This window comes from Procambarus clarkii, chromosome 66, assembly GCF_040958095.1.
Source record: "Procambarus clarkii isolate CNS0578487 chromosome 66, FALCON_Pclarkii_2.0, whole genome shotgun sequence".
NCBI classification, from domain to species: Eukaryota; Metazoa; Arthropoda; class Malacostraca; order Decapoda; family Cambaridae; genus Procambarus; species Procambarus clarkii.
The window spans coordinates 24,652,594-24,679,097 of NC_091215.1; the positions used below are offsets into that span (position 1 = coordinate 24,652,594).

Below are 26,504 nucleotides of genomic sequence, written 5' to 3' on the forward strand. Positions count from 1 at the left end.
TGGGGGAGGAATGGTGCCCAACCACTTGGACGGTCGAGGATTGAACGCCGACCTGCAAGCAACAAGACCATCGCTCTACCGTCCAAGTGGTTAACACAATCTCCAGAGGCACAAATGCACTGGGCCACATCAGCAGCATATGGGATGCTGGCCACCGCCCACTGGCTGGGTGCGGGCGGGAGTGGCCTCCCCCGCCGCCCACTGGCGGGCGGTAGGCTGGTCAAATCAAAATCTATGTTAGTAGCTCACTACAAACGTAAATAAATATTTCTGGGTATGTTATTTTAATATATTATCATTATTACGGCTGCGTGAAGTGAATTAGCAGTCATAGACGTTGATTGATTGATGAAGATTAAGCCACCCAAAAGGTGGCACGGGCATGAATAGCCCGTAAGAATTAGCAGTCATAGACGTCTCCTTTATATACCTCACCCCTTTACCTCCATGCTTCCTTCTCCTCGTCATTCTCCGTCTCCTTCCACCCTCGATTGTTGATTGATGAAGATATCCGTGCTATTCATGCCCGTGCCACCCAAGAGGTGGCACGGGCATGAATAGCCCCGTAAGTGGTAAATATTTTTGGAGTGAATGTGATATTTGGTCACGAATTCTATACCTCTCTAGATCTACCCTTCACTCACTGTTCCAGTGTTCTTGTTGTGGTTTGCTGTTAACTGTAGTTTAAACTCTGCATCTTCCCCATTCTTTGTATTTTCTTTACACTTTATCGTTAATTTGGCTTCTTCCTAATTAACAAATTCGTTATTATTGCTCACCTATTCCCACTTACATTGTTCTGAGGCCCTCGTGGGGCGGCGTAACTCGGCCTTCTAGGCGCTCCCTTTTTTAATTTGTTAAATTGTTTCGGGCAGTAATTATGGGGAGTGGTTGGTGACTGGGGGTCGTTGGTGAGAGTGGCCGGACTCTGGGGGTCGTTGGTGAGAGTGGGCGGACTCTGGGGGTCGTTGGTGAGAGTGGCCGGACTCTGGGGGTCGTTGGTGAGAGTGGCCGGACTCTGGGGGTCGTTGGTGAGTGGCCGGACTCTGGGGGTCGTTGGTGAGAGTGGCCGGACTCTGGGGGGTCGTTGGTGAGTGGCCGGACTCTGGGGGTCGTTGGTGAGAGTGGCCGGACTCTGGAGGGTCGTTGGTGAGAGTGGGCGGACTCTGGGGGTCGTTGGTGAGAGTGGCCGGACTCTGGGGGTCGTTGGTGAGTGGCCGGACTCTGGGGGTCGTTGGTGAGTGGCCGGACTCTGGGGGTCGTTGGTGAGTGGCCGGACTCTGGGGGTCGTTGGTGAGTGGCCGGACTCTGGGGGTCGTTGGTGAGTGGCCGGACTCTGGGGGTCGTTGGTGAGTGGCCGGACTCTGGGGGTCGTTGGTGAGTGGCCGGACTCTGGGGGTCGTTGGTGAGTGGCCGGACTCTGGGGGTCGTTGGTGAGTGGCCGGACTCTGGGGGTCGTTGGTGAGTGGCCGGACTCTGGGGGTCGTTGGTGAGTGGCCGGACTCTGGGGGTCGTTGGTGAGTGGCCGGACTCTGGGGGTCGTTGGTGAGTGGCCGGACTCTGGGGGTCGTTGGTGAGTGGCCGGACTCTGGGGGTCGTTGGTGAGTGGCCGGACTCTGGGGGTCGTTGGTGAGTGGCCGGACTCTGGGGGTCGTTGGTGAGTGGTCGGACTCTGGGGGTCGTTGGTGAGTGGCCGGACTCTGGGGGTCGTTGAGTGGCTGTGTGGAGAGGGGTCACATCTTAGCTGTGTGGAGAGGGGTCACATCTTAGCTGTGTAAAGATGGGAACCTTCTTTATCTCCTCTTCCCACCCGCCTACCTTATATAACACCATCTTCAATCCTCCTTATACTTTCTCCTTATACTTCCTCCTTATACTTCCTCCTTCCCTTATGACTCACATCAACTCACTAGTTTTAGGTTGATTCCTCTCTCCTCGCGGGCTCTCTCTAATCCATTCTCTTCCTCTTCATTTTATATATTCCCCCCTCCTTTCCCACACCACAATACCCCCCCCCTCTCCTATCTGTGGGGCCCAACCGTCATCTCTCATGTTTGTAGAGCTCTGCCTGAACGACCGCTCCTGTGGGGCGCAGTAATTACTTGTAATCATCTGTTCTCACTCTCATTCTTCATCTCTCTCTCTCTCTCTCTCTCTCTCTCTCTCTCTCTCTCTCTCTCTCTCTCTCTCTCTCTCTTTCGTTCTCTCTCTCTCTCTCTCTCTCTCTCTCTCTCTCTCTCTCTCTCTCTCTCTCTCTCTCTCTCTCTCTCTCTCTCTCTCTCTCTCTCGTTCTCTCTCTCTCTCTCTCTCTCTCTCTCTCTCTCTCTCTCTCTCTCTCTCTCTCTCTCTCTCTCTCTCTCTCTCTCTCTCTCTCTCTCTCTCTCTTTCTCTTGATATTTACTTTCCCTTCCTGGCTCCCTTCCTCCTTCGTATCGCTCATTTCCTTTCTTGCCTTTTCCCTCTCTTTCTCTTCTTGTCCCCCGCCCCTCTCTTCCCTAAATGCCCTCTTTTCCTTCTGCTCTCTTCCCTACCTCTTCCCATAGTCTTCTCTACCTGTTATAAAATTCCCATTTCCAGTCTTCTCTCTTCTCCCTCCCCCTCCCTTATCATTCTTCCTATCCCATGCCACCATTATCCCTCTCCTGGTCCCCGTATTCTCCACTCTGCTCTGTCTCTACCTTCTTATCCCCCCCTCTCTTGTTCTCCTTCCTCCCTTCCCCCCTTATCCCTTATGTCAGTCCCTCGACCCCCTGACCAGCTCCAGCTGCCCAGTCAACGGCCGCAACCATCACAAAGACGGCCGTTTAGCCCCTCGCTACGTAGCCCCCCTCGCTACGTAGACCCCCTCGCTACATGTAGCCCCCTTCGCTACATGTAGCCCCCTTCGCTACGATATACATTTCTTAACCCGTTCTTCACTGCTCCCTCGCTCTTCACATTCCTCAAGCTCGCATACCCCTCATTCCTAGGCATACTTGTAACCTCCGTGTCCTCATTAATTGGTCCGCGGGGTGATTTCTGCTCTACTGATGTTTCAAACTGTGTTAACTCATAGGTTGACTGATGCCTCAGTCTTGCTGGTCTCATCTTCCGTGTACAGAGACCCCGTGTGGCTCCACGTGGCTTTGTTTACCCTGGCTGGTCCCGTCTCCCGTGTACAGAGACCCCGTGTGGCTCCACGTGGCTTTGTTTACCCTGACTGGTCCCGTCTCCCGTGTACAGAGACCCCGTGTGGCTCCACGTGACTTTGTTTACCCTGGCTGGTCCCGTCTCCCGTGTACAGAGACCCCGTGTGGCTCCACGTGGCTTTGTTTACCCTGGCTGGTCCCATCTTCCGTGTACAGAGACCCTGTGTGGCTCCACGTGACTTTGTTTACCCTGGCTGGTAACCACGTCGTTAAAGGAAAGCTCTTGATTTGTATAGCTCTATTATCTACTCCCTCACTCCTCACATTCCTCAGGTTCCCTCACTTTTACCTCCTCAGTCCTCACATTCCTCAGGATCACTCACCTTCATCTTCCTCACTCTTCACATTCCTCAGGTTCGCTCACGTTTAACGCCTCACAGTGGGGGGTTGGGGGCGTTATGACTTGTGAGGTGGGCGGGGGGGGGGGGGCGGTGCCTTGTGAGGGCAAGGGGGGGGGGTGAGGCGGTGCCTTGTGAGGAGGGTGAGGGGGAATGTTGAGGCCACGGAGGCCTACAGGTCGTCGCCCTCTCAACATCACAACACTTGAACGCTTAAAAGGGATCACATGTTCTCTCTTGTCCCCCCTTAAGGCTGCTACATATTTCCCATTTTCTTATTATAATTTAGTCATAGGTATGGGGTCCACTACCACTCACAGGATGTATAATATGGGGTCCACTACCACTCACAGGATGTATGATATGGGGTCCACTACCACTCACAGGATGTATGATATGGGGTCCACTACCACCCACAGGATGTATGATATGGGGTCCACTACCACCCACAGGATGGGTATAATATAGGGTGCATAATAAATGAACTAACCTAAACCCAAGTACAGTATAGTTTAAGGTAGGATGCCCCGTTAGTTTATCTAATGCCCCGTTAGTTTATCTAACGGGGCATTTGATTTATAGTTAATTTAGCCCCTTTATCCGTATTAAGGTTGCCTGTGTAATAGGTAAATGTGGTGGAGTCAGGAAGGCAAGCCACCATATAACTAGCGTAGTGCATGGTCATGGCGTTGAAACACTCCACTCATGGGAGAGCGGAGTGTTTCAACGCGGGTATGTTGATAATGGAGGTTGGGTAGGGAAGGCGGGGCGCCGAGGCGTGGGTATTGAGGTACAAACCGGATCCCAAACCCATCGTAACGCAAGCTGCGTATTACCCTATATATATAATTACGTCGTCCAGCCCCCCCAACCCCTCCTTCTACACACCTCTGCAATCATCTACAAAAACATTTTATCCCTAGATCATGACCATATGATCACTATATACTGATCATAGAGGAAAATTACGCCGTTTCAGTAATATTAATGAATGGAGGCTATAATCATTTAAACCGTTATCCGTACTGTAATGAGGAAAATGTGAGCTATGGGTGGCAACCGGGGGCTGGAAGTTCTTGTGTCGCCTCCAGCAGATGTTTCTCCTGCCCGAGGACACTGAGGGCAGCTGCGGCACGTGCTCTCACTAGTAATTATTTGTCACGGGAAAACGTCTTGCTCTTCCGTTGGGAAGCAACGCGGGGGCATTTAAACGCGATAAAAGCCATACCAGTTTCCTAGATATTAAGTATTTCCCTTGGGCGTTACACCCACAATAGGTTCGAGGGAGCGTGTTTAATGTGTGTGTGAGTGGCGGGTGTTTCCTTGCCGTAGAGGCCCCCTGGAGTGTCCTCCAGCTCCCTGGTCCCTTTAACGGGGCACTTCATGTGGGTACCAACTGACACAATTTCTTGGTATAATTCGCGGGATACCCATAGTCTTGGCTACACTCTTCTGAATGATATATATTTCATCACTTTAGAGTGTACAGAGAAGCAGGGTTAAAAGTGGGTGTCACTTTTTACATACATAATTGCACAAAAGAAATAAGTGTCGTAAGAAGGCATTTTTTTCCCTCTTAAAGGATCTCCAGGAGAACACCTGGAGCAAAGCGTACCAACTACATGTTTGCCATGGAAACACCAAGAAACATGCGATAACTCAATATCCCCTGCAAAAATAGCAACCCCCTAATTAATTACTAAAATTCTAACTATAAAATAACTCATGAAAAAATGCCAAAAGGAGGGAGCATACGAAATACAAGGAAAATGAAAAGGAGCCTAGGGTTGGCAGCCGTGGGAAGTCGTTGTTTACCTTGCTCCCCCCCCCCTACCATCCATGTGTGAATGGGTCGGCAACGGTCGCTATGGCGCCCAGTTTAGATGGGGACCGCAGCCCCCACAGGCCCACACAGCCTCCTCCTCGCACTGATGGCAGAGTAATAGCTGATAGGATGCCCTCATTTACCGACTTCGACGCCACCTTCATGGTGATATCAATGGGAACCTTCGCGGTGGATGTGTGTACAGGTGAGTGTGTGTGGGCCACCCGCACCACTGGTTCCTCCAGCTATGCCAGCACTCGTGGGCTCCTGTGACACTCCAGTAACACTTGTGATACTCCAGTGACTACAGTAACACCACTTGCTAGTGTTACTTAGGTGACACTAAGTGCCAGAGACTGTGACAGCAACACTTGAGTGACACCACACTAGTGGTGTGTGGAAGGAAGGGGCTGGACGACATAATTATATATATATATAGGATAATACACCCCAGTAACACTTGTGATAACCCCCCAGTAACACTTGTGATAACCCCCTCCAGTAACACTTGTGATAACCCTCCAGTAACACTTGATACCCTCCCCCCAGTAACACTTGTGATAACCCCCCCCAGTAACACTTGTGATAACCCCCCCCCCCAGTAACACTTGTGATAACCCCCCCCCCCCCCAGTAACACTTGTGATAACCCCCCCCCCCCAGTAACACTTGTGATAACCCCCCCCCCAGTAACACTTGTGATAACCCCCCCCCTGTAACACTTGTGATAACCCCCCCCCAGTAACACTTGTGATAACCCCCCTCCCCCAGTAACACTTGTAATAACCCCCCCCCAGTAACACTTGTGATAACCCCCCCCAGTAACACTTGTGATAACCCCCCCAGTAACACTTGTGATAACCCCCCCCCAGTAACACTTGTGATAACCCCCCCCCAGTAACACTTGTGATAACCCCCCCCCCCAGTAACACTTGTGATAACCCCCCCCCCCAGTAACACTTGTGATAACCCCCCCAGTAACACTTGTGATAACCCCTCCAGTAACACTTGTGATAACCCCCCAGTAACACTTGTGATAACCCCCCCAGTAACACTTGTGATAACCCCCCCCAGTAACACTTGTGATAACCCCCCCCCCCCCAGTAACACTTGTGATAACCCCCCCCAGTAACACTTGTGATAACCCCCCCCAGTAACACTTGTGATAACCCCCCCCCCAGTAACACTTGTGATAACCCCCCCCCCAGTAACACTTGTGATAACCCCCCCCCCCAGTAACACTTGTGATAACCCCCCCCCCGTAACACTTGTGATAACCCCCCCCAGTAACACTTGTGATAACCCCCCCCAGTAACACTTGTGATAACCCCCCCCCAGTAACACTTGTGATAACCCCCCCCCCAGTAACACTTGTGATAACCCCCCCCCCCACTAACACTTGTGATACCCCCCCCAGTAACACTTGTTGTGACACTCCCCCAGTAACATCTGTGACACTGGTGACACTCCAGTAACGGGACAACTTGGGTCTTCCTAACCACCAGATGACCTGTAGAGCCAGAGTGTTTCAAGAAATAACCACAAAGTGTTAGTTTTACCAGAAATATTATTGTTCAGTGTGTGGTCTATGGGAAACCATTTGATGTATATGCTCTAATACTGTACACAGTAACTTATAATCTAAAACTTAATGTGCTATACTGTATTTGAAGCTTGTGTGGTGTTTGTGAATGGATTTTTTTTTTGTATTATTCTAACGATCAGAAACACTAAATTTTGCAAGTGTAAAAAGAAAGAAAAATAGAGCTTTGTGGAGGCGAGTGAGTGAGATAAGCTGACAAACATTCCCAGTTTTCAATTGCCAAGTTTATTGGTATCAACATGTACCACTGGGTAGTTAAGAACACTGTGCAGTACTACAGTATACTGTACAGTACTGTACTGTATAAATACATTCTAAGACCTAGGTAGGAGGTAAAATAAACAATATTTTGATCATAGGCCTAGACAGTTGAGATGTAGCACTTGGTGTCAAAGGAAATGGTGTTTTTTAGGCACAAACTATGATTACAGTACTTTTATAATTTGTATTAATTTGAATAACTAGCATGAATAAACTGAGTAAAATAATATTACACAAGACTTTCTAGTTTGAAAAGCATATATACTACCTGTCTGTTATTGTAATTTCTTTAAAGATAATCTATCCATTTTTTTGCCATCGGTTCTCAGTTTTTCATAGGTTTTCTAAATTTATGTATTAAACGGGTGTTACATCCCCCGCCCATGTCTTCTCTGCAAGAGCACCCGTTGACCTTTCATTCTTGACCATTTCTCATTTTTTATTTTATTTGTTTTGGCTATTGATGAATCTATATTTGTGTCTAATAAACTTGCTTTCATTCCTTTTTAACATCCCATTAATATATGGAGGTGTTCTACTTGCAAGTATCTAGTGTTAAGGCACTGTGCCATCATTTATTGCTCCTCACATGTATGCACAAAAGCCTTTTATTTGCACACTTCCCTGTTCTTATCTATCAGAGGATTACCCCGTGCTGCCACACATTAACTTCACTGCTTCCTCTTCTCTGTATGCATAGATTTACTCAAACACTTACTCCAGATCATGCATTATTTGTATGCAATAAAAATGATGCATATACAGACGAGGAGTCACAATAACGTGGCTGAAATATGTTGACCAAACCACACACTAGAAAGTGAGAGAGACAACGACGTTTCGGTCTATCCTGGACCATTCTCAAGTCGAAACGTCGTCGTCCCTTCACTTTCTAGTGTGTGGTTTGGTCAACAAGTAATGCATAAATTATGCATTAAATTATAAATTTTAAAATTTCAAAATAAAATTATAAATAATGCAGTATTGTATTTTAATGCAGGTATGTGGTTTTTATAATTTCAAACTTCATTACAAATTTATTTTATACATTCTTGACTAAACTAAATTCTGTGATTTCAGATCTGAACTTGGTTATACGATACTACTTGTCTGGGTCATTAATATGGGCAAGTCTGACACTGGCTTTAGTTTTAGTGCCAGCAATTATTGTCATGGTGTTGTCCATGCGGTGGCACATTGTTGATGAGCATCCTGTTACCAAATGTTATTGGGCGACACACATCTGCCTCTGGGGCATAATGCATCGGTAAGTTTCTCACGAGTATCTTGATATCATTCATATTATTATAATTTACCATCTTTGTTTTACTATATTACATAGGCTGTAAATTAAATAGACCCATCAGCATGAAACTTTAGCAACATATGTACAGTTCAGTATCTGAAAACTTGTTAAGCACATTGTATAGGCCTATATCTTTAAGTCAAGAATGTTTTATTAAGCTTTACTCTTATCATAATTGAGTCCTTTTTTTATAGGTACATTATAATGTTTAAGACTGGATTAAGATTAAAGGCACGCAAGACTCTAGCTAGAACCGACTTTGATGAACTCTACCGCCAGCAAAGTGATGTGTGTATGTTGCGCATGTTTGAATCATTCATGGAGTCCGCCCCTCAGTTAATCTTGCAGCTCTATATTATGATGTCTTACAACGATTACAGTATATGGACAGGTGAGGTATTACATTGTAAAATTATTCTCTAAATGTATTGCTATTAGAGGTTGTTTATATTTTTGTACTGGTATTATACATATGTGCATTTTTGAATGGGAGATATATTCATTTCTTTTTATATCATCCTTCTCTCTATTGATGCTGTATTTGACTTGCAGCAGCTTCTGATTTCACAATGCAGTCCCCATATCTCAGTGGTAAAACATTTGTATGGCGCTTCGCAAGCGCTTTGGCCTGGATTCATCTCATGGCCGGGGAGGATTGACGGGTGCCAATCCTTATCTGTAGCCTCTGTTCACCCAGCAGTGATTGGGTACCTGGTTGTTAGACGATTTGGTGGGTTGTATTCTGGGGGAAAATTAGGATTAAGGTCCTGCCCAAAATGCTATGCGTACTGGTGACTTTACAAGAATGAAAGAACTTTGTACAGTACATACTGTATATATATATACTGTATAAAGAAATATAAATTAATAAATGTTTCTGTTCTGGAATTGTGTAACCAAAGGATGACAAATTTGCTTTTCTTAGATCATATAACATGCTAATGTGTCTGAAAATAGAAAATTGTCTGATGAAAAAGCTAAATCTTAAACATGATACCCACTACTGTTCCTAGAAGAATCCATCTACAGTATATATTTTGCCTTTTGAAGATTGCGACTCTGGAATCTGTCAGCTTTTCAGGCCGTTTGGCAGCAGAGTTTAGATACTACTGAAGCTTGCATTAAACTGTGATAAGTATTGGGGCTGACCAATCCCTTGACATGGTAACCCCCCCCCCCCCCTCCCCCTTAACCTAAAAATGCCACTTGAATAATAATAATAATTCATTGTCCTTGTACCTTGGTTACCTTGAGGCGCTTCCGGGACTTAACGTCCCCGCGGCCCGGTCGTCAACCAGGCCTCCTGACGTAATGTAGTGTAATGTAATGTAGACTTAAAGTGCCAGGATCACAAGAAAGATAAAATCTTAACAACTGTGCTGGAAGGTGGTGATGAATTTCCAAGTATCGAAGCGTCAGAACCTGCACACAGAAATAACATCACATGAGACCAGAAGACATGGCAGGATGTGCAGAATACCCCCGTTGAAAAGCGGAGGTGCAACAGGTACTCTGAGAGAGAACTCTATCAACATCAGAGGCCCGAGACTGTTCAACACGCTTCCGCTACACATAAGGGGCATAACTGGCCGACCCTTCACAGTGTTCAAGAGAGAACCGGATAAGCACCTCCAAAGGATACCTGATCAACCAGGCTGTGACTCATACGTCAGGCTGCGAGCAGCCGCGTCCAACAGCCTGGTTGATCAGTCCAGCAACCAGGAGGCCTGGTCGACGACCGGGCCGTGGGGGCGCTAAGCCCCGGAAGCACCTCAAGGTAACCTTAAGGTAACCTCAAGGTAACCTCAAGGTCATAGTTTGATGTAGCAACCATCATAATTTTAATTTAGTGCCACTTGACTCCATCAAGCACAATAAAAAATATAAACTTACTTTCTTTTGGAAATAAATTAAAATGGGAAATGATGAAACTATAAATTCTCTCTACCCTATAATGGATTTTCAACATTAATTACAGCATATCATCGATTAACTAATAAATAAAAAAACTGGTTCGATTGAAGGAGTTGGCCTTTAAAATTTACATATACAATAGATTTAATTTTAGAGAAATAATTTTTTCCATACATCAATCCTTCAGGTATCACAGCCTTTACATCCATGCTGTCCGTTGGCTGGGGTATTGCGGCATATACTAAAGCCATGCGTAATACCCGTTTAGACAAACATAAGATGACATTATCTGGACTAGTACTACAGACACTATGGCGTGTTGGGATGCTTTCTGCACGTGTGAGCGCTCTGGCCTTGGTAGCAACCATACTGGAAGCTTGGATTCTATTAATCATGGGTAAGTGACTATAAAATTATTACACTTTATTAGGTCAAAACTACAGAATGTGTATTACACGTGATGTTTGTCATGTAGAACCAGATTCTTTTAAACTATTTCAATGTGTTTGCCTCCTCACCAAAGCCATTGATCCTACCAAAAGAAAACAATTATGAAGTACTGTATCATTTTCTTCAGAAACTGTTGAAAGTTAAATGTTAATTAGGTTTTAATTATCTTTTGTGCAGTACATGGCTTAAAAGTAATTTACTCATTTTGTTTTGTTTCATACTGTAATGCATCTCTGAAAATAACTAAAATTTTCATTGGTTTTGTACAGGTTTGCACCTCATAGCGATGTTTGTGTGGGTGGTGAACCAGAAGACGGGCTTCAGCTCTACGAAATGGGAAGAGAGTATATTTAACTTTATCATGGCAGTTACTTATTGCTTTTGCTTCTTTAATCTCAGGGTAAGCAGTTAAAAAATAAGCGCACGTGTGCATGTGGGAATCATTTCTCAATGTTTTAGTACAGCAGTTTTGTGTGCTTATGCTTATCTTTGTAACTAACTACCATCCATGTGTTCTTGTGCTGTTACCTCTTATTTAGAAAAGTCTATCCCTTTCTACCTTATCTGTTCCCCTCATTATTTTGTAAATAGTGATCATGTCTCGTGTCTCGTCTGGTTCCTTTCTCGAGTAGAGTTGATAGTTGAACTTCCTTAGCCTGCCTTCATAGCTTGGTTCTCTTTTTTTTTTTTTCAGGCACTAGCTTTATAGCAATTTTCTGAACCTTTATAGTTTTCTTTTTTGTACTTTGCAAGATGAGGCTCCCATGCCTGTATGGTGGGTATACCCGATTTGACACAGGCTGTGTACAGTATATGGTTTTTAATAAATCCTTGCGTCTAAATATTTTAGACGCTCTTCATGTTTCAAGTTTCCCATATGCTGGTTATAATATATTGGTGGGTGCTTCCTGTGTTAGGTTTCAGCCTACATTTTCCAAAATCTGCCCCCAAGGGAGCCGGTCGGCCGAGCGGACAGCACGCTGGACTTGTGATCTTGTGGTCCTGGGTTCGATCCCAGGCGCCGGCGAGAAACAATGAGCAGAGTTTCTTTCACCCTATGCCCCTGTTACCTAGCAGTAAAATAGGTACCTGGGAGTTAGTCAGCTGTCACGGGCTGCTTGCCTGGGGGTGGAGGCCTGGTCGAGGACTGGGCCTAGGATGAAAGTAGGGTCTGTTGATAGAACTGGGGCTGATGCCTAGTGGTAAATTGAGGTAGTGGACAGAGAGAGAACTTGCTAATTACCAAAGTGATACAACACTTTGCAGTCTCTTTAATGCTAAGTATTGCCTGGTTCAGTTCAGAGTACATGAACTTTCTTGGAGGCCATTTCAGGCTAGATTGTGTTAGCTTTTCTATTGTTTTCCTTACTGAAAAGACCTCCATTATGGAATACAGTGTTATATAACCCTTAAACTGCTATGCTTTTTAAAAGTCCTACATACATGGTGTGCATGGAAAAAATATATTGAAAATCCATAAAGATCACTCATATTGCACTTTAAGCACAGGAGGAAATCAGTTAGCAGTTGGAGGTTAAGGGGAGCAAGCTGGTGACTTACTGAGAAAGAAGTATTTCATCTGATCTCAAAAGCTTGTTTTATTGTACATACTATTCAAAATGTGTACAGAAAGAGAGAGATTTAGTATTAAGAGTTTTTTGCAGCTTGAATTGTTAGATCTAGCTTAGCAGGCTTAAGGTTTCTGGATTCATTCCTCAGTGACCACTGATCAAGCCACAACTCAAATTATAAGTAGCATTTGTTTTTATTATACCAATTTTAATACCACACAGGAGGGCCCTTCACGATGGAGGATGGTGACATTTTACACGATCACTGCAGCTGAGAATCTTGCCTTTGTCTTGACCTACTTCTTAATGGCTCCCCACAAGCTGTGGCTGAAGTATACAGCATTAGCTGTAGTCGTCGGTGGTATGACAGTGGGTGAGTTGCAAAGCCTTTATGTTGATTTTGTTCTAATGAACAAAATGTATTGACTAAAGATTATTGGCTATTAATTAAAAGGTGCATAGTGTAACATGAATGTTTGGTCACCTAATGGAGAGCTCCCAGGAGAAAGTAAGGCATCAGTATTAATGTTTCTAACTTGTTACTCAAATAGTTTCTAAAGCAAGCTCACCGAATGTCTCATTGACAAGTTGATGAAAGGCCAGGGTGACGTTCTACACTAGCCAATGGGGCCATAGCAGGAATCTTATCTGGGTCACGCAAGTGTTAGGGAAGTGATGGGGGGGGAGGGGGAATAAAAAAAAAAAGGACAATCCAGCCCAATGATAACAATAAAGGCACCCTCATACATTCAAAGATTTTCAAAAGTCCTGTCCTTCACTCTGTCATATCCCAGCAATTTGTCTTTCTAACCCTTCTTTGTACTGTATAGTCATATGGACTTGATGCTTTCTGCTCGTAATTAACTTGCCTTTCCAGTCCCTACTTAACATGACAAGGAATATGAGCACCACTCTGACCCAACTTCTAGTTTCCCAATTAGCAACTACCTTTGACTACTCTACATATGGCAGCAGCCAAGCCATTTATTTATTTATTTATTATTATATTTATTTATACAGGAGTACCTCAGCTTACTGAATTTAATCCGTTCCCAGAGATGACTCGTAACTCGAAAATTCGTAAACTGAAGTGAATTTCCCCATAAGAAATAATGGAAAATTAATTAATCTGTTCCAGACTCCCCAAAAAATTAACTTCAAAGTAAATTTTATACCTAATTCACCCAAATCTTCAGTACAAAAGTATGTACAAGTTATTACTTGTCCTTTACTGATGATTTGTTGGCATATGGAAGATGGTGAGGAGGGGGGAGGAGAGGTGTTACTGTTTGGAAGGAGAGTTCCCTTCCATTATAACATCAGGCAGTGATGACTTCTCCGGGGTACACCCTCTGGCACATTTTGCCTGCATACCACTAGAACCTGCTTGTGGCTCATTGCTTGCTTGCTTGTCTTACTAAGAATCTCTCTAAAGACACTTGTTTTTTCCTACATTTTAACACTTGGCTGCAGTAAGACATCACATTGTCATTTAAAAGGTCAATGCGACAGACAGCCTGCTACAGCTTTATCTGGGAGAGTTTTTTCAACAAAACTTTGCAGTTCTTCCCATACTTCACACATTTTCTTAATGAGGAAGGGACATCGTCTACTGCCTCTACTCACAACTATTTTCTTAGGTTGAACCTTACCACTGACTTTCTTGGGACCCATGGCAAGATATATAATAATTACTTTTATGTTCAAATACCTAAAAATCCGAAAAACACTGAAATTCTTTACAAAGAATTCAGGCGCAATTGTCACTTGGCGGGAGGCACTGGTAAACTGAGGCAGGATCACCGTTCCACCACACTGCTAGGCCAGCCCATACGCGTATCGACAAATTGGTTTCCCGAGGCAAAGTTCGTAACCCAATTTGAATTTTCTGAAGAAATTGGGCTCGTAACCAGAAGTTCATAAAGAGGGGCATTCGTAAGCCGAGGTGTCACTGTATATACAAGAGTTCTTACATTCTTGTACATTACATTCTTGGGCCAGAGCCCAAGCCAGCACCAGGTCTGTAGCAACAAGCTCTATTCAATTCAGTTCAGTAATGTAATTCATAAATGTTTAGTACATTTATAGTTGGGTTAGTTTTCATCAGTTTACACAGGTCTCACAAAAGTCATGATCAATTTCATTAATATTTCACCATTCCTGTATTAAAATGCGATTTTGAAGTTAGAAAGTGTAACGTATCCTCGCACAGAGTTCTTTATATGACCCTCTGGTGATCTTCCCTGCCCTGACTACTGTATCATGAGCCTGGCCAATGGGACATTGAGATAGCTAAGTTTTGGGTAGCATTTTAGTGTCATGCTTATTAGGTAGCTTTAAACATTTGCTTGAAGCATGATATTTTCTTGGAAGTGGATTATGACTGTCCATTCTCTACACATCACAAAATAATACTTGGTTATCTAATCTTAAATGTCTGGAATTTTTGTTTCTTTAATTCTTAACATTATCATTTATTTTCATGCTATTCAAATTTTGAATAGCATGAAAATAAGTGTTTATCACTGATGTTGGTCAACACTATAATTTTATTAAGTATCATTTTTAATTCTTGATAAATTTTGAAATACCGTTACTTTCTTGCTATTATAAAGCAAAATACAGTTGCCAATGCATGTAATGCACCTGCCCCCTTTTGTTTTTTCAGGTCTATCATGCATGGTTCTGTACTATCGATTTTTCCATCCAATGGGCCCATTAAATCCATTTAAAAATGAATCTAAAGAAGCCATTGATGCTGAAAAGGGAACACTTTCTTCTGGAAAACGGTTGAGCCCCTCCCCAGACTGTAATGCCAACACTAGACATGAAGCATGCAGAGTATCAGTGCGAAGAGAATTTAAATACATGTATCCAGTTGTGTCAAAATCTTCGAACAGGTATGACAGTTGCATATGAACCTTGTGCATATATACATGACTTAGGTCCATGTTTGCAAGGGGATGTTTACTAATGGGTTTCTGTATAATACATATTAAACATATTCATGTTGTTTCTTAACTTCTTCATTTTGATAATATTCAGGCTTTATTTGTATATTTTAATAGTGTCAAATAGGGATTTCTTATGGTTTTGGCATGTTTATTTTTATGAGCAAAGCACCCTCCTTGGTCACTTCTTAGTCATTGCTAGTACATCAAGCCCAAGTGACTTAGCCCCTCCAAGAAAAGTAACTTTTTAGAATGGTCTTGTCATAGTTCAGGGGCAAGGCCCATAGTGAAGAGCATAACTCAATCCTTCACAGGAAGAATGTGACCCCAGAGAACATATCAATTTACTCTTCATCCCTTCTGAACAATTATTGAAACCTTTTAGATAGGTAGAAACTACCTATCTAAATGAAATGAAACATTATATTATGAAACATTATGAAACTACATCACTAGCAACTATCCCTTACACAATCCACCACCATATGACAGTAGAAGGTAGTCTATGTAAGTAAATTTAATTAAGGCAAGAAATTAAGGGCAGGAATGGAAGCGGTCAAGTTGCCTCTTAAAAAAATGGTTTCATTGGACTATGTTCCGTTTCTGAGCTAGACCCCTGAGTTGCTTCCCTGAGCCATATTCCCACAGTGCAAACTTACAGTTGTGTGAAAACAAAACCAACGTGGATTTACCCGATAAAGCTGCAATATGTAGAGGACCCAGGGTAAAACAAAGTGAATTGAAAACATTTGGCAGACAATTGCTGACTTGGTGCATCATTCTTGTGATTAGATGAAGGTGGTTCAAGAAATGATAGGAGACAAAGGTCAGATTCGAGTACCAGAAACTGCATGTCTGGATCTCGGTGGAAAACAGACATAAAGTCCATATGGATTGTATTTTTAAAGTTCATCATGTTCACAAAAGATAATGTGGCTGGTTTAACTTGAAGGTGCAGCTTGTCTTTTGTTGGTGGCTTCTGTTCAAAGGAAGCAGGATTCACCCAGTACTGTAAGATCTTGTTGGGCTTGTGGTGTTGGTTCCCCCAGTGTCCCTTCTCTACAATATAATATTTTTTCATATTCTTCAATACTTCCAATTAGATCACCTTTCAGCTTCCCCTCTGATGTATTCACTTCTTCTATAAATATATCACCAGGCATAATATTTTGCACTTTTCTCAAATTGTTATACCTAAAGTGTTCACATTAACACCCTCTCATCATTTCCACCCATTAGACTTTCAAATTTTCTCTCCACCTACAGTATTTTTAATATACCATATAACATTCTTCCATGCTTACCCTTCCACCAGTCTCTTGGCTGCACTTGATATTCTCCAATATTGCTCTGATATTCCCCATTTCTTTCAGTGTTTTGTCTGCACCCGGAGTCAGCTTGGAAAGTTCACCTGCTTCAAATGGGACAACTCCAGTTTCCAGCTCACATCTTCAAGAACATCAGAGGCCATCAGGAGTTATGTGCTCGGTGCAAGATCTTCTGGCTAATGTGTCGTGCAGTAGTGATATCCAGATAGTTGCACCACTAAATGGTAAAGATAGTGAAGATAAGGTTCTGAGTGACAATGTGAACAGGTATGGTGAAGATGAGGCAACAGAGGAAAAGCAAGAGTCGAGTCCCAGTTCTCTTGAAAGAACCGTTAATAGAGAATTAAACGTCAGATTTTCCTCGTCAGAATTTAAAGATGTAGATAATACTCAAGAGATCCCGTTAGAGGTAAGGACAAATGAAAATATAACTAACATGAAAGCAACTGAACAGTGCTGCAATCAGATCAGACAAAGTGAAACTTACCCATTTCAAACAGAAAGTAGTCAGAAGTATTATTGTCAGGTAGGAATACCCGACGAATGTCAATATCACACGGCAAGAATGGATGTCCTCAACCAACAAGAAGTGGTCAGTAAGTCAGACGATGCTCCACTTTCTGTTGATAGTCAAAAAAAAGCTTGTGGTTCAATATATCATAGTTTAATTAGACTTTCTAGTCCTAATTGTATTGGTCTTCCCCATAAATTAAAAAGTTCAAGTCAAACCAGGTTTGAGCAGCTTGCAAAGAAGCAGCAGTCATCTCGACAGTACAAGTATTTTACGAACGAGTGTGAGAAAGAAAGGCTACACAGTCTCGGAAACAGATCTAAGACTAACCTCGTTACCTCACTTCACTACAAGTACCATAAATGTTACCTCCAAGTCTCAGAACATTGATCATGAATGTTCTCGAGATCCCTCAATCGCAAAACCCCACATACCAAATGTAGAATTAGCTGTCATTGATCGGATGCACATCATAGAGGTAGAATCATCTGGGATGAGTTCAGAAGATCAATCTGATTATGAAAATATTTATGAAAGAAAAAATGGTCACAGGCAAAATCTTCCTCCAAAACCTTTAAATTTGGTCATGGAGAACTTGAATGAAACTCGCACAACCCAGTCATCTGTGCCACATGATTATGAAAACATATGTGCTATTAATATTAATAGGGAAATGTGGGGAGTTAGACATTGGAAAACCTATTCAGACATTGAAGATAAAGATAGAATTCATGATGGCAGTACATACAAAGATAGACTGAAAATACTAGACAGTACTTTGACGTCAAGTTTTCTTTCAGAATACAGCATGCAGAAGGGCATTCAAAATCGTAGATCAATTAGTATTACTGATGATTGCGAGTCAATGTTATCCAGATCATTGCCTGATCTTAGTGCACTCAGATTAGAAACTTGTCTTGAAGAACCAGAAGAGGAGATGGAAGATGAAAATATTCCACCTGAAGTTAAAGATGATCAGAGGCTTATGGATGCCCTTAATCAACTAAGAGCCAACAGACCTATAAACAAATCAAATTCTGTTGATAATATCCCAAACTATGAAACAATATGGGTAGGAGATGTAGAAAAACCTGAGAATGACAACGTTTCCTCTGTTATGACTTCTACGAATAGCAAGTCGTCTCTTGTTGTTACTATTGGAGATGTTCGTGCACAGGAGAGTCTATGCAATCTTTACTACTCTACTATGTCTGATCTTTCTTTCCGATATTATAGTGAGAGAATGAGAAGGAATAACTCTGTAGGTTCTCTTGCTTCTAGACGAAGCACACGAGATACCTCTCGAGAAATGATTCGCACAGTTTCTGTTCCAGATAGTAAAACATTATTGGAAGTAAGTGAATTAATAGAAGAAGAAAGAAAAATGGAAGAAGAGAAACAATCAAGTAACACAATAAAACCTGGTGCAGTCTCTGTAAATCGGAGAGATCCAGGAATGACTCCCGTGACCTCTGGAGCATGTTTCCATCCTCGACGCAAATTTTCTATGCTACGTGAGAGATTTGAACATCCTAACTGGACACCATTAAAATCTCCACTAAAACAAAGACAGTCGGCTCAGAGAAGAAATTCTCTGCAAGATCGTACTGCAAAGGCCTTGCAAGCAGGCATGAAAGTATTTAGAAGACCTCGAGTTCATGTAATTACACCAAAGAAAGATGAAAACAAAGATACTCCCCGTCTCAAAAGTCCTTTTAAATCAAAGAATGTCACCCCAACAACTCCAGCAATTAAAATTAACACCGAAACTCCTACAGAATTTAAACCAAATTCTAAAGTAGAGTGTGATGCAACAAAATCAACAGTTCAAAGAACACCATGTATTACAACGCCAGCTGATCACAAACTAACAAAGGGAACACCAAAGACAAGCACGCCTGATAACACTAAGACAGCTATTGTAAGAAAAGCACCTGTGGCTGTGAACCCAAGCAAGGTGACAGCATTAACTGGAGGACCAAAAACTAGCACTCCAGAGGGCAATAAGCAGTTGCCACAGATAAGTATTCTTAGTGCTGTGTCAAGTGTTGTTTGTTCACCAGAAAACCTTCATCCAAGGATTCCATTATCAGAAAATCTGCATCAAAATAGGATAAGCTCTAACTCTTTGGCAATGCAAGTTATCCAAGAAATGGAATACGCACAAAATGTTGTGCATCAAGCATCTTCGTATAGCTCGGTTCTACCAGGAAAGAGTGCTCATAATTTAAAAAGTTCTAGAATACCTGTATGTGATGAAAATAGCATGGAAATTCGTCATATGCTTCCATCTGCATCAGGTCTTCAGAATTCACAAAGTCTTCTAAATTTGAAAACTGTCAGGACATCTCCAATGGATGACCATAGATTATCAATGGGACAAGTGATGTTTTCTGGTGCTCTTGGGCTTCCTCAGTATCATCCTGATATCAGACCAACAATAATTAGCATTTCTGAAGCCACAGAAAGTCCTCAGAATCAGCAAAATATTTCCATTAGCCGTATTATTCTGACATCTCCGCAGTCGCCCAAGTTCAATATGCAAAAGTCTACTTTGTCTCCAAATTCAAAAATATTTTCAAGGAGGATATAATACTAGCACAAAAGTTATTTCATTTTCTTTAATTAACATCGTTCAGTATCCTCTCAGCCAACATAAGAAATATTACAGGTACAAAAGTGAAAATGTTAGAGAACATTAGACACGTTCCTACCAGAAGTATCGGACCAACCGGGTTATAGTGGATACGTGGGTCTTCGGTCTATTACAAGTAACAGCCTGTTGAACCAAGTTATCACAAGTCAAGCCTGGTTCCAGGCCGCACTTTGGGAATAGAAGAACTCGCTGAATCCACTCCAGGTATGCATCAGCTAATATACACGTAAAACACAATTTCAGCAATCTCAACATATAGGCATATTCAGGGTGCTCAGCTTATTGAAGCACTATTGCAATCTAAAAATGCCCTAAAGCAATCACTTTGGCTCTAGTTGCTCGCAACTCGACCCATGAAAAGAGTGAGGAGCTGTGGCTGATGGCTGCAACCACCAGTATTGACAAGTACTCACCTAATTGTGCTTGTGGGGGGTTGAGCTCTGGCTCTTTGGTCCCGCCTCTCGACCATCAATCAACAGGTGTACAGGTTACATCAACAAGTGTGTCAGGCTGCACGCTAAAAAGTTAGAGTTCTAACACTAATGTTCAGTCTGCAACATTTACATTTATACAACAGTGGAGCTGTGTATACTGGATCATCACAAGAGATAAATTGATTATATTTATTCTAAAGCTTAATTCTAATAACGTACTGTACAGTAAAATAAAAGGAGATCAACGACATGCCAATTAGTCAGTCAGTGAAGCTGTTGGGTTTTGCTGCTTAAGGTCTTATCCAAGAACTACAACTTGGCCAACAGAGACATTTCTGCTAAGTGTTATATATTAAAACATTTTTTTGCAATGTTTTTCCAGTTTGAAAACACTACTGAAAGTGTTCAAGGTCACAAGTCCTGACAAAGAGTTGGATGTAATTTTTCTTATTTGTTTTACTACTAATACTTAATTAAGAAAAATAAGATATCCGGTGAAACTTGCTCAATTTTGTTGCTAAATTGTGGTGTTCATGTCAAAGTTGTCCTTAGATGAGAAGAAGTCAAATATAGCTTCTTTTTATCTCTAAATTTCAAACAACCAAAGATAAAATGTATTTTATGTCTTCATTCCTAACCATCTGTTGAATTTTCAGCAAAATGATGTATTTACATTATGCAGTCAATGTAGCACATCCAGTTGGCAGCACACTAGTGGCTGTACCTGTTCTTTAATCAGCTTTCAGCAAGAGTGAGTGAAGTGAAGTTTCAGGATGATTACACACAAGCACAAATGTGTGCGTGTAATTGTACTTGTGGGGGTCACGCTTCGGCTCTTTGGTCTTGTCTCTCGACTGTCACAAAACTGGTGTACAGGGTCCTGAGCCTATTGGGCACTATCATATCTACATTTGAAACTGTGTATGGAGTCAGCCTCCAACACATCACTTCCTAATGCATTCCATTTAACTACTATAAAATTTTCTAATAATTTTCTGAAATTATTAGGAAATAATTTGTCTGTAGCTCATTTGAGTACTCAGTAGCTACATGTGCCCCCTTGAGCAAGCACCACCCGTGTTAAATAATGTGTGTGAGGTGATAGTAGTAGTAATTCATATAAATGTTTTATACTTGCTCCAAACTTCTTATATGATGTGAAAATTTATTTACTAACATATGTACTCTAACTACTCTTCTCTGATATTAAAACCAGAAAATATTGCCCTAAGAGCCATATTAAATTCAAGGGCACAATGATCACATTTGTGCAGCAAGCAGATATCTTTGGATAAAAAGTGGTAAATAATTGGTGCTTGCTTTAGCTGTAGAGTACCTTGTATATGTGCACAACAGGGTATAATAAGTGGTCTAATAGTTTCCCCAGAGAACTACAGTGTAGTGCTTGGTTAACCTACCAGTGACTACAGAGGAGCCTTACCTCTGTGCCGTTTATACTTGACACACTAATCAACTCTCAACATTAACATATTGATCATCTATTTTCTTGAAGTTGTGAAGGGAATTAGCTTCAACAATATCTTCCTTCAGTCGATTCTACTTGCTCACTTACTCATACTGGGAACAAGGACTTCCTTGAATCTCTCTGACTCGACTGCATGTTCATCTTTCACTGATGTCCCTTATTCTACTTCTTTAATTTATACAGGCTTCTTTTGTCCACTTTGTCTATTCCCCTCAAAAGTTTGATATATGTAGTTAACATATCACCTCTTTCTTTTCTCCTTTAAGGTTGTGAGGGGTAAGTTCTCATCCTGTCCTCATAGCAGAGGCCTCACAATTCTGATACTAATCTAGTTGCAAACTTCTAAACTTTCTCAGGATTCTGTTTATGCTTCACAAGGTGTGGGTTCGATGCTGGTGCTGCATACTCGAGTAATGGTTTTGCACGGTATGGACTTCTTACTCTCGGTTATTACTCTTCAGTCCTTACTCTCTTCATTAATTTTGCATCACCTGTGAACATTAATATATGAGCTCAGTCCATCTGCTAGGCCATTTACATAAAATAAAAAGAGGAATGGTCCTAGAACAGAGTCCTGAGGAACACCACATTCCACTCCTCTTCAGCCTGATATATCCTCTCTGACCAATTGTTTTTTATCTGTTGAGTACCCAGTCCAGTGCCTTTCCTATTATTCCTGGTTGTCTCTCCATCTTGTGTATTAGTTTCTGGCAAGAAACTATATCAAAAGTTATTTTGGCAGTCTATGAAGATGTAGTCTATCCCATCCTTCCTTCTCTTGTTTTATTTTGGTGACCCTGTCATAGAATTCAATCATTTGTTAAGTATGGTTTCCCTCTAAAGCCATTTTGTACCCATGTTGTTTTTTCTGATGGCTACTAGAATCTTTACATAGAATGCATGTTAATGACACCGGTCTATGGTTTAGTGCTGTGTGACTGTCTCCCTTCTTGAATATTGGAACATTTCCCTTTTTCCAGAGCTCTCCCATCTCAAGTGTGATGTTGAACACTATAGTTAATGGGTAATGCAAGATACCTGAAGTTTCCTTCAGGAACTGTGATGATATCTGGTCTGGTCCTATTGCTTTTGTTACATCCAGTTCCTCCAGGTATTGCTCTTAATCTCTTCTACATTAACTTCAATTCTGTCTAGTGTTGATTTTGTTCATGTGTTCCTGTCCCTGCAGTCTAATCATGTAGTCTCGTATCGTTTTCCTATATACTTTTGCCACAAATGTCTTCCTCAAACTGCTGCTACTCTGCTGCCCTCCTTATTCTTGTATACTCATTCCTTGCCTTCTTTAGTGTCTCTATTTGCCACCGTATCCTTGTACTTTTTTCCATGCCTTTTTTTTTTTTGTTTTCCTCTTTGAATTGTCTGCTGAACCATGGGTTTATTGTGTTCCTTTCGTCCACTTCCTTTCTTAGAGGTAAGAACTGTTCATTGCTTCTTTGTGTTACGAATTTCATCATCTTATTTGCTGACTTTCCTTCCATTTCACTTTCCTACTGAACTTCCTACAGATAATCCTTAACCCTCCTGTAGTCCCGTCTTCTGTGGTCTCTCTCTTGCTTCTTGCCTTGTTTCCTGTTGAAGATCCTGTGGCTTGACCTTGTACCACACATCTTGGCTCTTTTTAAAGATTAAGCCACCCAAGAGGTGGCACGGGCATGAATAGCCCGTAAATTAAGCTCTGATTTCACTGCTTAAGACATACTCAATTTCTGTATAAACATTTTAGGTAGTATAATATTATGTACAAAACATGTATATATCCACTGTATACTGTATATATATATATATATATACTTAAACATATATTCTTGAAAAATCTGTTTACTCTTTATATTTAATTTTCTGTACCTCATATTTATAACATGTAATTTAATTCTATAATTACATGTAAACACTGTAATGATAAAGGAGACATAAGTGTCAACTGTTATGATTAGTTCTCTTACATACACATCCTGTTACTAAATTTTGGTAATTACACACACTGGTCATCTTAGCACTCGTTTCATTATTGTATACATCTCATATTCATCCTGCAGAATCCATATATATTAACTCCTTACTATTCTGCTCTTCAAATCCTCATATTGTAGTGTATTTGCTTATATTAGTATAGCCCATAGACCTATCTGTCAAAATAGACTTGCTTTTGTTTTCTCATAAATTCCTCTTTACAGTACAGTATTTCTATAATATGTGATTAGTTACTCTGGTTGATGTTTATTGTATCTTCTCCAATCTGTCACTTCAAATATGAGAACTTAAGTTTGACTTTGAATTTCAGACAACCTGAAATAATTTTTTTTTTTACTTTTGACATTCTTATGTTGCCTTGCCGACTAGATTTCTTGTACAGTACCTTTCTTTTAATCCAAGTGCAGGCAAAACAAGTTTTTTTGTGTGTACTTGTCCATATGCTTGCATATAGATTCTAAATTATTTATCCTATGAAAAAGTTAGTATTATGTAATTTTATTGCGAGAATAATACAGAATCTTGAAACAAAAAATATTTGAACAGACTTCTTTATGGTTTCATTACTAAAGGTAATAACAGTATTAAATACTGACTACCTTATTTTTACCAGCCTTTAATTTGAACCCTTTCCCCCTGCCCCCTCCCCCCTAACTTGAATAGGGCCATCAGTTTATATATATGTGCATAGTACTGTACTTTTATAATTATTATATCGCCCATTGTCAACCTTTTAGACACTATGCTTTCTATCACAAGCTCATACAGTCCAACAAAATAATTAGAATGTAATGTACCTATGCTAAAATATTGAGGCCACGCAATGGGATTGAACTCTTGTGTTTGGATGCAAGTTTTATCTCGTCACTTAGCCTCGGTGTTTTCTCAAGCTTATACATCTTCCTCAATATTAAAGTTTCGTGTTCACACAGTTGAAGGTTAACGGAGATTTTTCATTTATTGCGTTCCACAGTGACGAGGGTACGTGTATTGATCGTGTGTGTTGTCTTTTATACCTGTGAGTTTTGTTTAATGCCCTGTTAATTATTTTATTGAGAAATAATAATTCATATTTACTAACATTAAATGTTTGTGATACAATACACACAAATCCCATTTCAAGCATTCCAAATACTTTACGTCAGGAATATTCTGTATGAAAGTGCAAATGATTCATGTTCATATCTATAATTATACATACTGAGACTAGGTACTTTGTATATAACTTGAATCTGAATGTCTAAATTATATATATGAACTACTATAATATGTTAAAAGTGGTTATCAAATCAAATTATATCTATTTAAATACAAGTTTCTTCCTCTTGTAACGTGTAGATGTGCTACATTAAACTTAAGAAGTGTTTCTCTCGTACTTATCTGAATGTCTTGACATGAAACCAAAGGTAAAGTTATAAGATGATACAAAAGGCTACCTACCTATGTTGCAGGGATTTTGAAAGTTACAAACATCCAAAGCTTACTAACTTCTCTCAACGGAAGAAAGTAAACCATGTACATAGTATTATAGTGTGTACTGTACGGTAATGTACACGTGCATGTGTATTGTGCGGTAATGTACATGTGCGTGTGTACCGTACAGTAATGTACACGTGCGTGTGTACTGTGCGGTAATGTACACGTGCGTGTGTACTGTGCGGTAATGTACATGTGCGTGTGTATTGTGCGGTAATGTACACATGCTTGTGTACCATACGGTAATGTACACGCGTGTGTACCATACGGTAATGTACACGCGTGTGTGTGTACCATGTGGTAATGTTCACACGAGTGTGTGTGTGTACTGTGCGGTAATGTACTTATGATGATCATTGTAAGAAAATGTTTACATTACAAAATGAGTGGTTATTGCCGATCTACTTATGCCCTTATAATCATTCATGAATGTGATTTTTATTGATATTAAATTGAAATATATTTAAAAAATATACTTTTGTATATATATTATGTGATTTATTAACTTTCTATTTTTAAATTACTTTGCTATTATGATTGCATTACAAATGACAGAACCAGTCTTCTTTACGACTTTTGCCTATCTGGGCCCTATAAAATAAATGCAGCCATGTAAGGCTATGTGAAATAGAGGAAAGTAATAAAATAAAATAAGTTGGACGGGGTTGTAGGGGCTTAAATGTATTATGGGGGTTAATATTTTTCAAATTACTGCACAACAACTTTAAAAAAATTGCAAACATTTTCACTTTACATTCGGCTTACTGGTTACAAACATAATTACCTGGGTATAGTTACAGGATGAGAACTACACTCCGTTGTCCTGTCTTCCCAGCACTGTCATATAATGCTTTGGGACTACTGACAGTTTTGGCCTCCTCCACTACCTTGGTTAACTTGTTCCATCCATCTACACTCTACTTGCAGAAGGTTTTTTTTTTTTTTTTTTCACCTTTGTTTCCTTGAATCTGTGACCTATTGTTACTGAGGTTGCAGGTATATATGTTGTGGAAAAGTATCCATTGTTAATGTGTGTAAATTTAATCTTGGGCTAAATTTTTGTCTATGTGAATTGGTTGCAGATTAAAGATTATTGCAAGATGGATACTAAAAATACTGTTGTGTTAACAGAGATAAATCTTCCTACACCAAATTACAACTGAAGGTTTCAACAGTTCTTAAAAATAAAATACTGGATGAAGTTCTTCAAAAGCT

At 41.1% G+C, this 26,504-nt stretch overlaps 2 protein-coding genes across 2 annotated transcripts; one reads left to right on the forward strand and one right to left on the reverse strand.

Annotated features, from left to right (window-relative positions):
• Positions 1 to 878: 878 nt before the first annotated feature.
• LOC123769394 (proline-rich protein 2-like) lies at positions 879 to 3,517 on the reverse strand. The gene is made up of 2 exons (XM_069310146.1): positions 3,512 to 3,517; positions 879 to 1,718 (listed from the first exon to the last, which is right to left on the reverse strand). The coding sequence occupies exons 1-2, from the start codon at positions 3,515 to 3,517 to the stop codon at positions 879 to 881; spliced, it is 846 nt and encodes a 281-aa protein (XP_069166247.1).
• A 1,856-nt stretch (positions 3,518 to 5,373) lies between these two features.
• Positions 5,374 to 25,778, forward strand: LOC123769273 (uncharacterized). The gene is given in 9 exon segments (XM_045760359.2): positions 5,374 to 5,556; positions 8,295 to 8,481; positions 8,715 to 8,911; positions 10,622 to 10,831; positions 11,154 to 11,284; positions 12,678 to 12,828; positions 15,124 to 15,355; positions 16,780 to 17,469; positions 17,471 to 25,778. Coding segments are annotated over 9 exon segments (4,329 nt in total). The 5' UTR covers positions 5,374 to 5,393; the 3' UTR covers positions 19,839 to 25,778.
• Positions 25,779 to 26,504: the final 726 nt, after the last annotated feature.